The 13,260-nt window shown below is 47.2% G+C and overlaps 1 protein-coding gene across 3 annotated transcripts in view; it reads right to left on the reverse strand.

Annotated features, from left to right (window-relative positions):
• SP2 (Sp2 transcription factor) overlaps positions 1-9,568 on the reverse strand; it is a 28,652-nt gene extending 19,084 nt beyond the window's left edge. Inside the window, exon 1 of one of the 3 annotated variants that reach the window (XM_012765987.2) lies at positions 9,503-9,568. In XM_012765987.2, coding sequence (XP_012621441.1) covers positions 9,503-9,509 — 7 coding nt within the window. In that variant the 5' untranslated portion in view covers positions 9,510-9,568. Of the gene's footprint in view, positions 1-7,895; positions 9,199-9,502 lie in introns of those variants that run through there. The other 2 variants (XM_012765983.3, XM_075994516.1) reach the window with 2 other exon arrangements.
• Between the last annotated feature and the right edge of the window lie 3,692 nt (positions 9,569-13,260).

Consider the following 13,260-nt stretch of genomic DNA (forward strand, 5'->3'; position numbering starts at 1 on the left):
CCCTTCCTTGCCTACAGCTCCTTCTTCTCTCTTCACTAGCTAACCCCTTTCCCTCAGGCCTGCCCCCCTTCAGGTCTCAGGCTGTTTTCCCAGCAGAATTTACTGTCAGCCATTATGTAACAGGCATGTCATTTCCTCAGAGGCCTTTCTGGACCTCCTGTGATGAGGCTAACTCCTTTGGTAGCACTCACCACCCACTGGATGATCACGGGCCTGACATATGGGAGGACTTCCTAAGGGTGGGCCGTCCACTGCGGAACTGCTGACACCAAGCCCAGCACACATGCCTGGGGGCTGGATGAAATCCTTGGTTAAACCAGCCTCTCTTCTGCTATTTCTAATCACAGCAAAACCTCAGCAGCATCCTCACTGCCAACCCATCATCAAGTCCTGATGATTATGCCTTCTTGGTAGAAAGCTCTCTCCAGCCTGCCCCTGGCTGTCCATCCCCACGGCCACTGTCCTAACATTAGCCACCTTCCAGTCAGCCAGCCTCTGACCTCACCTCCTCTTACCCAGCCTCCATACTCCAGTCAGAAGAATCTTTTTAAAATGCAAATCCCATCCAGCCACTCCCCTTATTAAATCCCCCAGTAGTTTCTACCACTCCTGTGATAAGCTTATCAGTCAGATGAGCCTGCCCTTCCCCCACAACTTTATGTCCAGCCCTACCGCCTTTCCCAACACACACTTTAGTTTTTTTATTTCTAGAATTAAAACATGCCATCCTCTCTCTCACTTGGAGCCTAGAACAGGCTCTCTCCCAGCTGTCTGGCCATCTCCTGTCCTTCTCTAGAGCTCATCTATACTCACTCAGGAAAAGCCTTTCCTGACCTACCCCTACCTCAAGGCTGGGGCATATGACCCTGCCATGTGCCAGTGTATACACCCCATTGGTGACCTTCGGTACTGTCCCCCCACCATAGGGCAGGGAGTGTGTCTCTGTGCTAGGGGTCTTTCTATGGCTGACTAGGGGAGAGTACAGTGCATGAGGAAGAGGGACCCCTGAGTCCTGGCCACTAGGCCAGGGGGCTGTTCCACTCCACATTTTATAGAGAACACTACTCTTCAGACACAGAGAAAGAGAGAGAAAAAGGGCCTGCAGAAGTATCACAGCAGTAGGCTTTCAGAAGCCTTTTCCCTCCGGAGAAAACATGGCTCCAACTGCACGCCCAAGTGGCGTTGGGGGCACTTGGCTCTTCCTGCCTGGTGGGTTCCTACCACCCTGGCTCTGGCCTGCCTGGCCCTCTGCTGTGGTATTTCCCCTGGAGGAATTTCACTCCCTGCACACAGTCCTTTGGCTCGCTAAGGCTGGCTATTTTGGTCAGCTCAGCTGGGCTGGAAGCCAACAGAGCGGTTTCTAAGCCCAGGCTTTCCCAGTTGCCGGGCTGGGAAGAATTCAAGAGATGGTGAGGGAAAAGCAAGCCATGGCTGGTTTGAAAGAACAAAGTTGGACCTCAAAGGAAGCTGACAAAGGGTGTAAGAGAATCAGCTTGGATGGAGGGAGTGGCAGCCTGGGTTGTGAAAGACTCCAAGTTGCCCTGAATGTTCCAACAAGCAACAGATCTCCAGCAATCACAGTAACCATTATAAGAGCCCAATAACCATAAAGCAAATTTCATTGACTATCATTAAAAACAACTTCCTTGGGCAGTGGCTCACTACTGCCACAGGCCAAAAGAAGGTGAATAAGGCACATAGATCTCTCCACATAGCACCCTTTACTGAGCCTCCCCAGCCTTCCCTACCCCCAACTCTGACCCTCTATCTCAGCCCTTGTCCCTTATGTGTCCACAATGTCATTCAGAATTTAAAATTTCCTTCATCAGCTAAGATCCATTATTTCTGTGCTTTTCTTCCAGCAAGACTCCTTACAAGAGTTACCTTTACCTGTACTTGTTGTCCCTATTTTCTCTGCTGCCAGTTTTTCTTGAAGCTGTTCCAACCGAGTTACACCCTCCCCATGCATGCCACCAAAACTGCTCAGGGCACCAGAGATCTCCATCATGCTAAATCTAACAGGTACTTCTTAGACCTCACCTTCTGTGTTGCTCTGACAGCCGACTGCTCTTCCTCCTTGAAACACTTTCTTGACTTGGCTTCTAAGCCATGTTTGCATTGGCTTCCTATCTCTCCAGCTACCTCTAAATCTCCTTTGCTGATTCTCCCTCTCCTCTCAAATTCTAAATGGTTGGGTTGCCCCAGGGCTCAGTTCCAGGAGCTATCTTTCTTATCATCTACACTGGTTTCCTGGGTAGTTTCATCTAGTCTTGTGGCTTTAAAACCAATAAATAGGCAGGGCTCAGGCCTGTAATCCTAGCACTCTGGTAGGCCAGGGCAGGCAGATTGCTCAAGGTCAGGAGTTCAAAGCCAGCCTGAGCAAGAGCGAGACATTGTCTCTACTAAAAATAGAAAGAAATTAATTGGCCAACTAAAAATATATAGAAAAAATGAGCCGGGCATCGTGGGGCATGCCTGTAGTCCCAGCTGCTCGGGAGGCTGAGGCAGAAGGATTGCTTGAGCCCAGGAGTTTGAGGTTGCTGTGAGCTAGGCTGACGCCATAGCACTCTAACCCAGGCAATACAGTGAGACTCTGTCTCAAAAAACATAACAAATAAATAAAAATAAAAAGCAATAAATGGCTAAGGTGTGGTGCCTCATGGCCTATAAACCAGCACTTTGGGAGGCTGAGGTGGGAGGATTGCTTGAGGCCAGGAGTTTGAGACCAGCCTGGGCAACATAGCTAGACTCTACAAAAAATAAAAATAAATTAGCTGGGTGTAGTGGCACGTGCCTGTAGTTCCAGCTACTTGGGAGGCTGAGACAGGAGGATAGCTGGAGTTTAAGGTTACAGTGAACTATGATTGCAGCACCACTGCACTCTAGCCTGGGCAACAGAGCAAGACCCTGTCTCTAAAAAAATAATAAAATAAATAAACTGTTTAAAAAAACAATAATAGGCCGGGAGCGGTGGCTCACGCCTGTAATTCTAGCACTTTGGGAGGCTGAGGTGGGCAGATTGCTCGAGGTCAGGAGTTCGAAACCAGCCTGAGCAAGAGTGAGACCGTCTCTACTATAAATAGAAAGAAATTAAGTGGCCAACTAATATATATAAAAAAAATTAGGCTGGCATGGTGGCGCATGCGTGTAGTCCCAGCTACTCGGGAGGCTGAGGTAGTAGGATTGCTTGAGCCCCAGGAGATTGAGGTTGCTGTGAGCTAGGCTGACGCCACAGCACTCACTCTAGCCTGGACAACAAAGCAAGACACTGTCTCAAAAAAAAAAAAAAAAAAACACAAAAAACAATAATATATAGATTCTATATAATGATGACTCTCAAATTTCTATCTGCAGACTTGTATGTCTGACTGCCTACTGACATCCACTTGGATTTCCCCGTCTCCTTGAGAATTCCCCACTACAGTGAATGGTAACTCTGTCCTTCTAGCTGCTCAGCCCTAAAACCTGGGGAGTTATCTTTGACTTCTTTCTTCCAGACCCCACATTTGACAAGTCAGCAAACACTTTTGTCTCTACTTTCAAAATATATTCTGAATCTGACTGCTTTCACCACCTCTTCTATCACTGCCTAGGCCCAGGTCCCCATCATCTCTCACCTAGATAACTGAGAAAGCCATCTGCCTAGCTGGGCTTCTGACCTTGACCCAGGTCAGCCTATTCTCAACACACATCTGGAGCAAGACCCACCAGACTTAAATGAGATCATGTTATTCCTCTGCTCTAAGGCCCCCAACAACATCTCATCTCCCACTCAAAGAAAGAGCCAAGTCCTTTTTTTTTTTTTTTTTTTTTTTTTTTAAGCCCGCCGTTGTTGCCTATAGAGCCAAGTCCTTACCATGACACATAAGGCTCCTGTGTGACCTGATCTCTGTCCTACCCTCCTGTCACTCTCCCTTACTCACGGCTTTACCCTGGACTCCCTGCTGTTCCTGAATATACCAGGTATGGCCCCTCCTTATGGCCTTTGCACTTGCTGTTCCCTCTGCTTAAGTTCTCACCCTCCTCCCCTCACCCAGATTGAGCACCACTCAGTCTTCTCCCTCTGCAGGGTTTTACTTAGATTTCACCTTCTCATGAGACTTTCCCCAGCACCCTACATAAACTGCCCTTCTCACATTTTTCCTATCCTTCCTCTCTTCTGTTTGTCTTCTTAGCACTTCTCACTGTCTAGCAAATATCTGTTAGTTACTTATTGTCTCCCACTAAGATGTGAGCTTCCTAAAGGCAGGGACTTCTCTCTGCTCTACTAATATACCCCAGTACCTGGCACCATAGTAGGTGCTTAACATATATTTGCTGAATATGATGTTTTTTTTTTTTTTTTTTTTTTTGGAGACAGGGTCTCGCTTTGTTGCCCAGGCTAGAGTGAGTGCCGTGGCGCTAGCCTAGCTCACAGCAACCTCAAACTCCTGGGCTCAAGCAATTCTGCTGCCTCAGCCTCCAGAGTAGCTGGGACTACAGGCATGTGCCACCATGCCCGGCTAATTTTTTCTATATATATTAGCTGGCTAATTAATTTCTATTTATAGTAGAGACGGGTCTCGCTCTTGCTCAGGCTGGTTTCGAACTCCTGACCTCAAGCAATCTCCCTGCCTTGGCCTCCCAGAGTGCTAGGATTACAGTGAGCTACGCCCGGCTGCTGAATAAATAAATGAGTGAATGCATCCTAGAGGCTGTGGAATACAAGAGCCTAACCAGAGTTTAAAGACCAGAGAAAGGCAGGGCACTGTGGCTCATGCATATAATCCCAGCATTTTGGGAGGCTGAGGCAGGAGGAAAACTTGAGGCCAGAAGTTTAAAACCAGACTGAGCAACACAGTGAGATCCTGTCTCTAAAAAATAAAGAACCAAAGAAAACCCCTTCAGATTTGCACATCCTGGCACTAGGCCAGGATCCACTCCATAGGCAGGCTTAGCTGCTCCAGTCCCAGATAGTACTGCAGACCTCACCAGTCACTTCACACTTAGGCCAGAGCAGTCTAGTCCTGCTCCTGGCCAAATACTGTCAAAGCACACACCTCTCATCACACTGTGCTTCCCTCAATTGATATGTATTGGGGAAAGTTAGTTAAGATAAAGAGGGCACTTGAATATGAATACCTCTTGTCTCCACCCTGAATTCCTCTTCCAAAAAAAAAAAAAGTGACTTTGTCTTCTGCTAGTTTGCATCCTGCCTGGGTCACACCCCACCATACCGAAGGGGGCTCTGGAAAAGTGAGTGGGGCTTGGGGCAGCACGGGGTAGTGAGAACTCTTCAGCCCCAGGGGGAAGGATGCCAGGTTTTTTGGTCAAAAAACAGGAGGAAAAAAACAAGCAAGATATACTTTTCCCCCTAAAGAGGCTCATTATGTACAAACACACTGCTTTCTCTGCTTTGGCACATTTATTTGTGAGTCACTCCTCAAATTTATCCCAGGCTAGGAGATCAGCTAGGATCAGCTTCTGAAATGAGTGGTGACTTCATTTCCCCTGAGAAGTCAGGGCTGGCTTACCATTTACTTTTCTGTAGGCTGGGAAATGGTCTGGTTTTCTTCTAGGCTGATCTGAGAAGATTCCCAATTAGACACTAAGGGCAGAAATATTCCATTTCCAAACACATGGCTCTGCCTGCTCTCTCTTATTTCCCCTCTCTCAGAGGCCAATTTGTGATTGTACCAAATCCCAAGGGACAGGTGACAAGCCCAAAGAGCAGGCTCTAGAAAGATGACATTTAGAAATGTGTAAGCCAATGTCTGCTGGCTCCTCTCAAGCCACTTTCACTCTGTGGCTGAAAGGCTACCTAACAGCCTAGATCACCACAAAGGGACAAACTGGCATCTCAGAGCACTTAGCATCAAACACAAGTCACCCAAGCTAAATCTCTGTGGTAATATCAGTGTGGTAGAGCTTCTGGGTAGGTACAGCAAACAATTCTTATATTGAAACAAACTGCAATAAAGGGAACAATATGCCCAGTGAAGGAGTCCCCCAGCTGAGTCGCCAAGCATGCTTGTCCTGTGACACAAATAGCCTTGACATCTTAGCACTACTCAGAGCTGCTCATGAGGGTAGATTAAGAAGTATCTAAACTGGGCCCCCAGCACTTTCATACCTTCTTGCTCCTGAGCACAACTTATCTCCCAAGAGCAAGCCAGCCTGAAGGCCACTCTGATGAGAAGCATAGTAATCCCCTGTGCCAGGGGCAGCCTCAGAGCATCCTGAAAGAACGCATCTTAGACAGGTAGTGGAAGCCACAGCTTCCCCCAAGATGCTAGTGCTGACTCTAAGCTTGCTCCTAGGTTCTTTTTTTTCAGTATACCTTGAGGCAGTAGAAAAATTAAGTTTTTCATTTTGGAATCTATCAACTGGAACAAATCTACCAGTGCCACCTGGGAGCATTTCCTCACGGGGAATCTCTAATCCCTTTCCTACTAAGGCTGACAATGCCCTTGAGTTGGAAATGGCCCATGTTTTTATCCTCTTCATTCATCTTTTCACCCTGCTCCAGTACATTACTGACAGGAAAATGAGACTTCCTCCACACTAAGGTCTCCAAAGAGAATGCTGCTAGCCAAAAAAAGATCTAATAATCGAGGAAAAGCACCTTAAGAAAGAAAGTCTCCACTACATTTCAGAAACATAAAGATCTAAGTGCTGGCTCTATGAAGGAAGAGATAAACAGCTTTTTTTCCTTCTAAACAGTACTAGAAATCACACAAGAACTGCATGCATATCCAAAACAAAAGCAAGGTGAAAACAAACAAGCAAAAACACCAACAATTGCATTTCATAAAGATATCCATTTCTCAGCCCAGATGCATATTGGGTACTGGTTTGGTCCAACCTGTAGGCAAAGTGTTCCTAGTTTAGAACATGCTGAGAAGTTCACAAATCCAGTTCAGCTGCCCAAAGGGAGACTCCAGAGATATCTACCAATAAACTTAAAAGAAAGTATATGGGCTTCTCCAAATAGATTTTACTCCAAGTTTGCAGCCCACACGGTTTAAGATCGAGCCAGGCAATCCTGTAAACTCAAAAGTGTTCACACCACTCCATCCATAAATTTTCTAATACTCTATATACCCTTTAAAGGACTGTTTCCCTGAATTCTTCATTCTGTAGCCATTGCCCACCCGATCGAAAATATCCTAAAGTTTTCAATGTTCAGAAGCAGAGTTTCCAATTTTTTGTATATACAGAAAACAGAGGGGATAAAAAAAATTATTAGCAAAAGAACATGCCTCATTTCTATCACAGAAATGCGAGTGGGCAAAGTGTAGAAAATTGCTGAAACTAAGGCAATACTAGGGTTTATTTGTTGGCTGCGACAAGTTTAAAAAGGGCCCTGGTTGGGCAATACTGTACTTGCTTAATACTTGGGAACTGCCACAGACCTATAGCAAAGGGCTGTTCATTGCTTGCTCCAAGGGACCCTGCAACTTCTCCAAAAGGCTATTAACCACCAGAAGAAATAAGAAGTTCAAAACCAAGATTTCAAAACAAACCACCCTGCTTCCTGAAATGCCATGAGGGTCCTCTACCCAGACATTTGCCAATTTCTTTGTATAGCTTCTTCTCACCTCTTTGACAGGCATCCAGAGGCCCAAACTTTAATAGAATCTGAGAGGGAAAAAGTGGCCAGGCTATGTGCTGTGTACAGTGATGCCAAACACTTTCTCCTGCACCCAGTTCTCCCTGCTGAGCAGTCAGGTGAGGATTCAATTAAGAAACAAACTCTACTTGGGTCTCCTTGGCAGAGCATGTGTTTTCAGCAGCCTTGCTCAGGGGGTTCATAATTATGTCAGACTAACTTTTTTTTCTTGTTTTGTTGCTTTTAACCAAAGAGGTTAAGCCTCTGTACAACCAAATGGAAGAACTACAATTAGAAAACTTACCAATCATCCCAGCCAATGAGACTCCGTTTCCAACAGGTATTAACGCCTGTTAGAAGCCACTCGAACACTGACATCATCAGCCCAATTGATAGGTTGTCTGACAGATTCGCCCCCTTCATCGCACACAAGAATTTAAAACAAAACAAGACACTGCAGTTATATTCATTATTGCAGACAACAGGTTTCTTTTGTGTTAGTAATTGAAATTACTGCTGTGGTCTGAACTCCACATCATTCCCTTTGCAGCCTCTCTGTGAGCTGGCCAACACTCTAAACTTCCTAGACCTAAAAGTCTTATCCAAAATACAAATTCCACACTTAGCCCTCCACTGTGAAACTTAATGCCTTCTGGGGTACAGCATGAAACAGATTTAGACAGTGCATGCCAGTGCACCTTGAAACAGCACCTTTCTGTCTGCAATGAAATCTGTATAAGGGGGACCTTGGGCCAATTCATTGCTAAAAGCAGATCAACTGGCCCATCCCTTTCTTTAGGAAACAACAAATAATTCGGCAAGAACTTCAGAAGAACTTTGGGAGAATATGCATTGAGAAGAGCCAGACTGAGTCTCCTTGGATCAAGTTAATTAAGAAACAATTACACATGACAGGATATTGGAATCAAAACCAAGGAATGCAGTGAGGATAGGTTTCTCAATTGCCCAGAAGAGAAGACATAATTCCTTTTCAACTAAAATTAGAAAGCCACCGGGAAGGAAACATAAGCCAAGAAGCACTAGGAGGCTGAGAACCACAAGTCAGCAATGGAGATGGAGGCAGGGTGGAGGAAGAAAGCAAGAATCTATTTTGTTTTATTTCCTCAGTCATTCCTTAAGATTGTTTGCGCCTGGGCTTTGTGATTTTTGTAGTCTTCCCCACCGGCGTCAGGTATGGGAGCTATGTCAACAGTTCTCAAACTTCTCACAATTCTGTTAAGAGCTTGCAGATACCTAGCTGGAGGCTCAAGGATCCAAGTGCAAACGTTAAAAGGTCTTTGCCCACTCCGCAGTCTAAGGTGAGAGGTCATCTGCCCAGGGACTGCCCTCGTGTCCTCACACCATCTCCCTATTGGGATACATCGGTAACCGGGTAGGCGTCTTTGCCCAGCAGTGCCCATCTGGCTGGCACCGTCCTAATTTCAAGCATTCCCTCGACCCTCAGTACTCCGGAGAACCCTGAATCGCTGGAGGGTCCCTCACACACAAGGCGAGCACAAGGGGTGTCGGCCGCCTCCCCAGAGCAGGCCTAGGTATTGTCTACCACACGAGCAGCGCTAGGGCGGGTCGGCGACCCAGTAGAGAGGGTGCCAGCCCTCCCCGGTGCCCGCTGCTCTCGCTAGCCCCCGGAAGCGCCGCCCTCCAGCCCAGCGGGCTCCGAGGGGGCGGGGAGTCGAACGCCCCCTTCCGGGTGCCTCCGCCCGGCTGGCCAGCCCCGCTCCTCCTTCGGGCGGGAATCCTCCCTCCCCCGCCCCTCCCGAAGCCGGGCCCCGGCGCCAGGCCCGGCCCCAGGGGGGAACCCCCGGCCCCGGCTCCCCCTCCCCGCGGCCTCTGCCGGTCTTCCCGACCCTTGGGGCCGAGAAGACTCCGCCGGCAGCGGCCAGGACCCACCGCTCATTACGACATCTTCCTCCCTGGCCTCCGCCGCCTCCGCCGCCACCGAGAGCCTGACACCGCCCGCGTAGCACCCGCCAATCCCGGAGCCCGCCACCGCCCGAGCGACGGCAGCGTTCACCAATAAGCGCTTGGTACATTGGGGACCGACAGCACTATTAGCCAATCAACGAGCGGCATCTAGAGCGACGTTGGTTTGGCCAATAGGTCTGTGAAATGTCACTGATGGACGGTAGAGGGCACCAACCGGAAACCTACAGGAGAATGAGCGACATGTTCACCAGCCAACTGGCGGGAGGCAAAGTCCCGCCTACCAGGTGGTTGATGGACAGCAACAGGAAGCTGAATAGGGAGGGGCTTAGCTGAGGAGTGTTTTTGTATTGGTTGTGGTTGACCTTCCACCCACCTCTAACCCAGAGGATGAGTGATAGATCTGCCCTAAAGCCAATCAGAAGTCCTTAGGGTGAGGCCGAAAAATGCCCTATAAATAGCATATACATTGCTCCGAAGTCCAGTCTCGCCCAGGTGTGGCAGTGGCTTACTCTTGTCGGGCGGCAGTAGCCGGCTACCGCTCATCCCCTTGCCTGGTGAGTGGAAAGCCACCTACCTTCTCGCCCGTCATCGCCTTGAGAGAGGCGACTTTGTACAGTGAGGCATTGGAGCCCGACACCGTAGTGGAAGTTGGGGTTGTTTACGTGACACTTCTGAGGGGATTTTCGCTGCATCAGTCTAAACTCGAAGTTAATCCCTACCTGGTTATTGCATCGAGCACCCCCAACCCACGGTCCCCAAACGTGTGCATCGGAATTATCTGAAACTCTTTCTAAAAGCACATTTGCTGGCCCGCCTCTCCTAATCTGATTAGCCACTTACCGGGCGTGTCTAAAATCTGCATTTTAACTAGAGCCTCCGGTGGACAGGGGTAGACAGAATTGCGCGCTTGAATTTGAGAACCACTGCTTGGTCTCTGACCCGCATACCTCCTTAAAATGAAGTAAAGCACTTGGCGGGCAGTACCTTTCTCTCCCAAGTCTCTTCTGTGGACCCGTAATTCGGGATGGCTGCCGGGCGTTAGTAAGAGGGAATTCACTCTGGCCTCAGACCAGCCTGGGTTCAAACCTACACTTCCCACTGACTGAGACCTTAGGCAGGGTCTTGAAACTCCCTGTACCTTGTGTCCTCATCTGTAAAAACGAGGCTAATCACACCTACACCTTAGAGCAATGGCTTTCACATATTTTTTTTTTGTCCTTAACCATAACCCACAGTGAAAAATACATTTTGCATCCTGACCCAGTACACTTAGACTTGTGTGAGAGTGTATAACAAAGTTTCCAAAAACTATATTTACTACCTGTGATGTACTGCTATTTTCTTTTTTTGAGACAGAGTCTTGCTTTGTTGCCTAGGCTAGAGTGAGTGCCGTGGCGTCAGCCTAGCTCACAGCAACCTCAAACTCCTGGGCTCAAGCAATCCTCCTGCCTCAGCCTCCCGAGTAGCTGGGACTACAGGCATGCGCCACCATGCCCGGCTAATTTTTTGTATATATTTTTAGTTGGCCAATTAATTTCTTTATATTTTTAGTAGAGACGGGGTCTCGCTCAGGCTGGTTTTGAACTCCCAACCTAGAGCAATCTGCCCGCCTCGGCCTCCCAGAGTGCTAGGATTACAGGCGTGAGTCACCGCGCCCGGCCTGCTATTTTCTTTTCTATACTATCTTATTCTCTTTCTTGCCGATCATAACTGGCAGTTTGAAAAATACTGCTAGAAAGAGTTGCTGTGATAAAATAATACAAAATACAGGCCTGGTGTGGTGGCTCACGCCTGTAATCCTAGCACTCTGGGAGGCCGAGGTGGGAGGATCACTCAAGGTCAGGAGTTTAAGACCAGCCTGAGCAAGAGTGAGACCCTGTCTCTACTAAAAATAGAAAGAGGCGGGGCAGCGGTGGCTCATGCCTGTAATCCTAGCACTCTGGGAGGCCGAGGTGGGCGGATTGCTCGCTGTCAGGAGTTTGCAACCAGCCTGAGCAAGAGCGAGACCGTCTCTACTATAAATAGAAATAAATTAATTGGCCAACTAATACATATATAGAAAAAATTAGCCGGGCATGGTGGCGTATGCCTGTAGTCCCAGCTACTTGGGAGGCTGAGGCAGGAGGATTGCTTCAGCCCAGGAGTTTGAGGTTGCTGTGAGCTAGGCTGATGCCACGGCACTCTAGCCTCAGCAACAGAGTGAGACTCTGTCTCAAAAAAAAGAAAAAAGAAAAGAAAAGAAAAATAAAAAAAATAGAAAGAAATTAGCTGGACAACTAAAAATATATAGAGAAAAAATTAGCCGGGCATGGTGAGGCATGCCTGTAGTCCCAGTTATGTGGGAGGCTGAGACAGGAGGATTGCTTGAGCCCAGGAGTTTGAGGTTGCTGTAAGCTAGGCTGACGCAACAGCACTCTAGCCCGGGCAACAGAGTGAGATTTTGTCTAAAAAAATAAGATAAAATAAAATAAATGAGCAGAATGTAATAGCTGAATAAATGTTAATAGTTTCTTCCAGCAACAGAGCAAGATTCTGTTTCAAAAAAATAAAATAAGATAAAATGAAATAAAATAAATAAGCAAAATATAATTGCTGAATAAATGTTAATAGTTTCTTCCAGTCTGCTCAGTGTTAGCCTTTGAGAAACAAGACTTTAGCTGATATCCGTCCTCTAGTTAAGATCCTTTATTGGATCCCTATGCCCTCTGGAACTCCTAGGCAAACAAGGTCCTCCACACTCTTACTTGTGTAATCTTTCATGCTTTGTCTCTTGCCCCGCACCCCCATTCCCTTCCTATCAACACTATCCTTTTCCCTCAACGAAGGATTCCACAGTTCCTAAACACTGATGCCTCTTTCTGCTAGTTTCCTTCCTACCTTACCCTTTCTTTCTCCTGGTAAACTCCTATGCATCCTTCAAGACTCTCCTCAAAGTCTGCACATTGGACTCCCACCCAGCCATAGCTTTTTCCTCCTCTGTGCTGCCCTGGACTGTTCTTGGCACATGCAAAGGGCTTCTCTCTCACACATTATTTTACATACTTTTATTTTTCACTTCTGACTCTACTGCTAGACTGTAAGCTTCAGTAGAATGATTGAGGCCAATACAGGAAGGACGGTCAGAAAATGTATGCTGAATTAAAGAATGAATATTTGCATACAATTACATTTGCATGACTTGTTTATATAGATCATACATTCTGTTCCCAGGCCATTTTTCAAGTTCAGATTGCTTCACTGTCAAACCAAGGACTCCACCCGGGTTCAATGATTCAGCTATATTATAGTGCAGGGGGTTGGGGAGGGGAGTGGGGTTGAACATCCTGCTGGGCCACTGCCAAACCTCTTCTGGGACAAAAGCTGGTGGTAGCCAAGTACTTCTACTCCAGAGGCCCCATCACAACAGAAGTGGGAAAATAAGTGTGCATGCATGTGGGTTGGGGGACAGGGCATGAAAACTTAGAATTCAGCAATAGTTTTGAATTATTGGAATGGTCTTTTCTTTTTTTCTTTTTTCTTTTTTCTTTTTTTTTTGAGAGAGGATCTTTCTCTGTTGCCCCAGCTACAGTGCATGGCATCACCATAGCTCACAGCAACCTCAAACTCCTGGCCTCAAGCAATTGTCCTGCCTCAGCCTCCCAAAGTGCTAGGATTATAGGCGTGAACCACTGCACCTGACCAGTTTTGTCCTTTTAAAGGCTGCCATTTTCTTGTTTTTTCTT

Source organism: Microcebus murinus, chromosome 18 (genome assembly GCF_040939455.1).
Source record: "Microcebus murinus isolate Inina chromosome 18, M.murinus_Inina_mat1.0, whole genome shotgun sequence".
NCBI classification, from domain to species: domain Eukaryota; kingdom Metazoa; phylum Chordata; class Mammalia; order Primates; family Cheirogaleidae; genus Microcebus; species Microcebus murinus.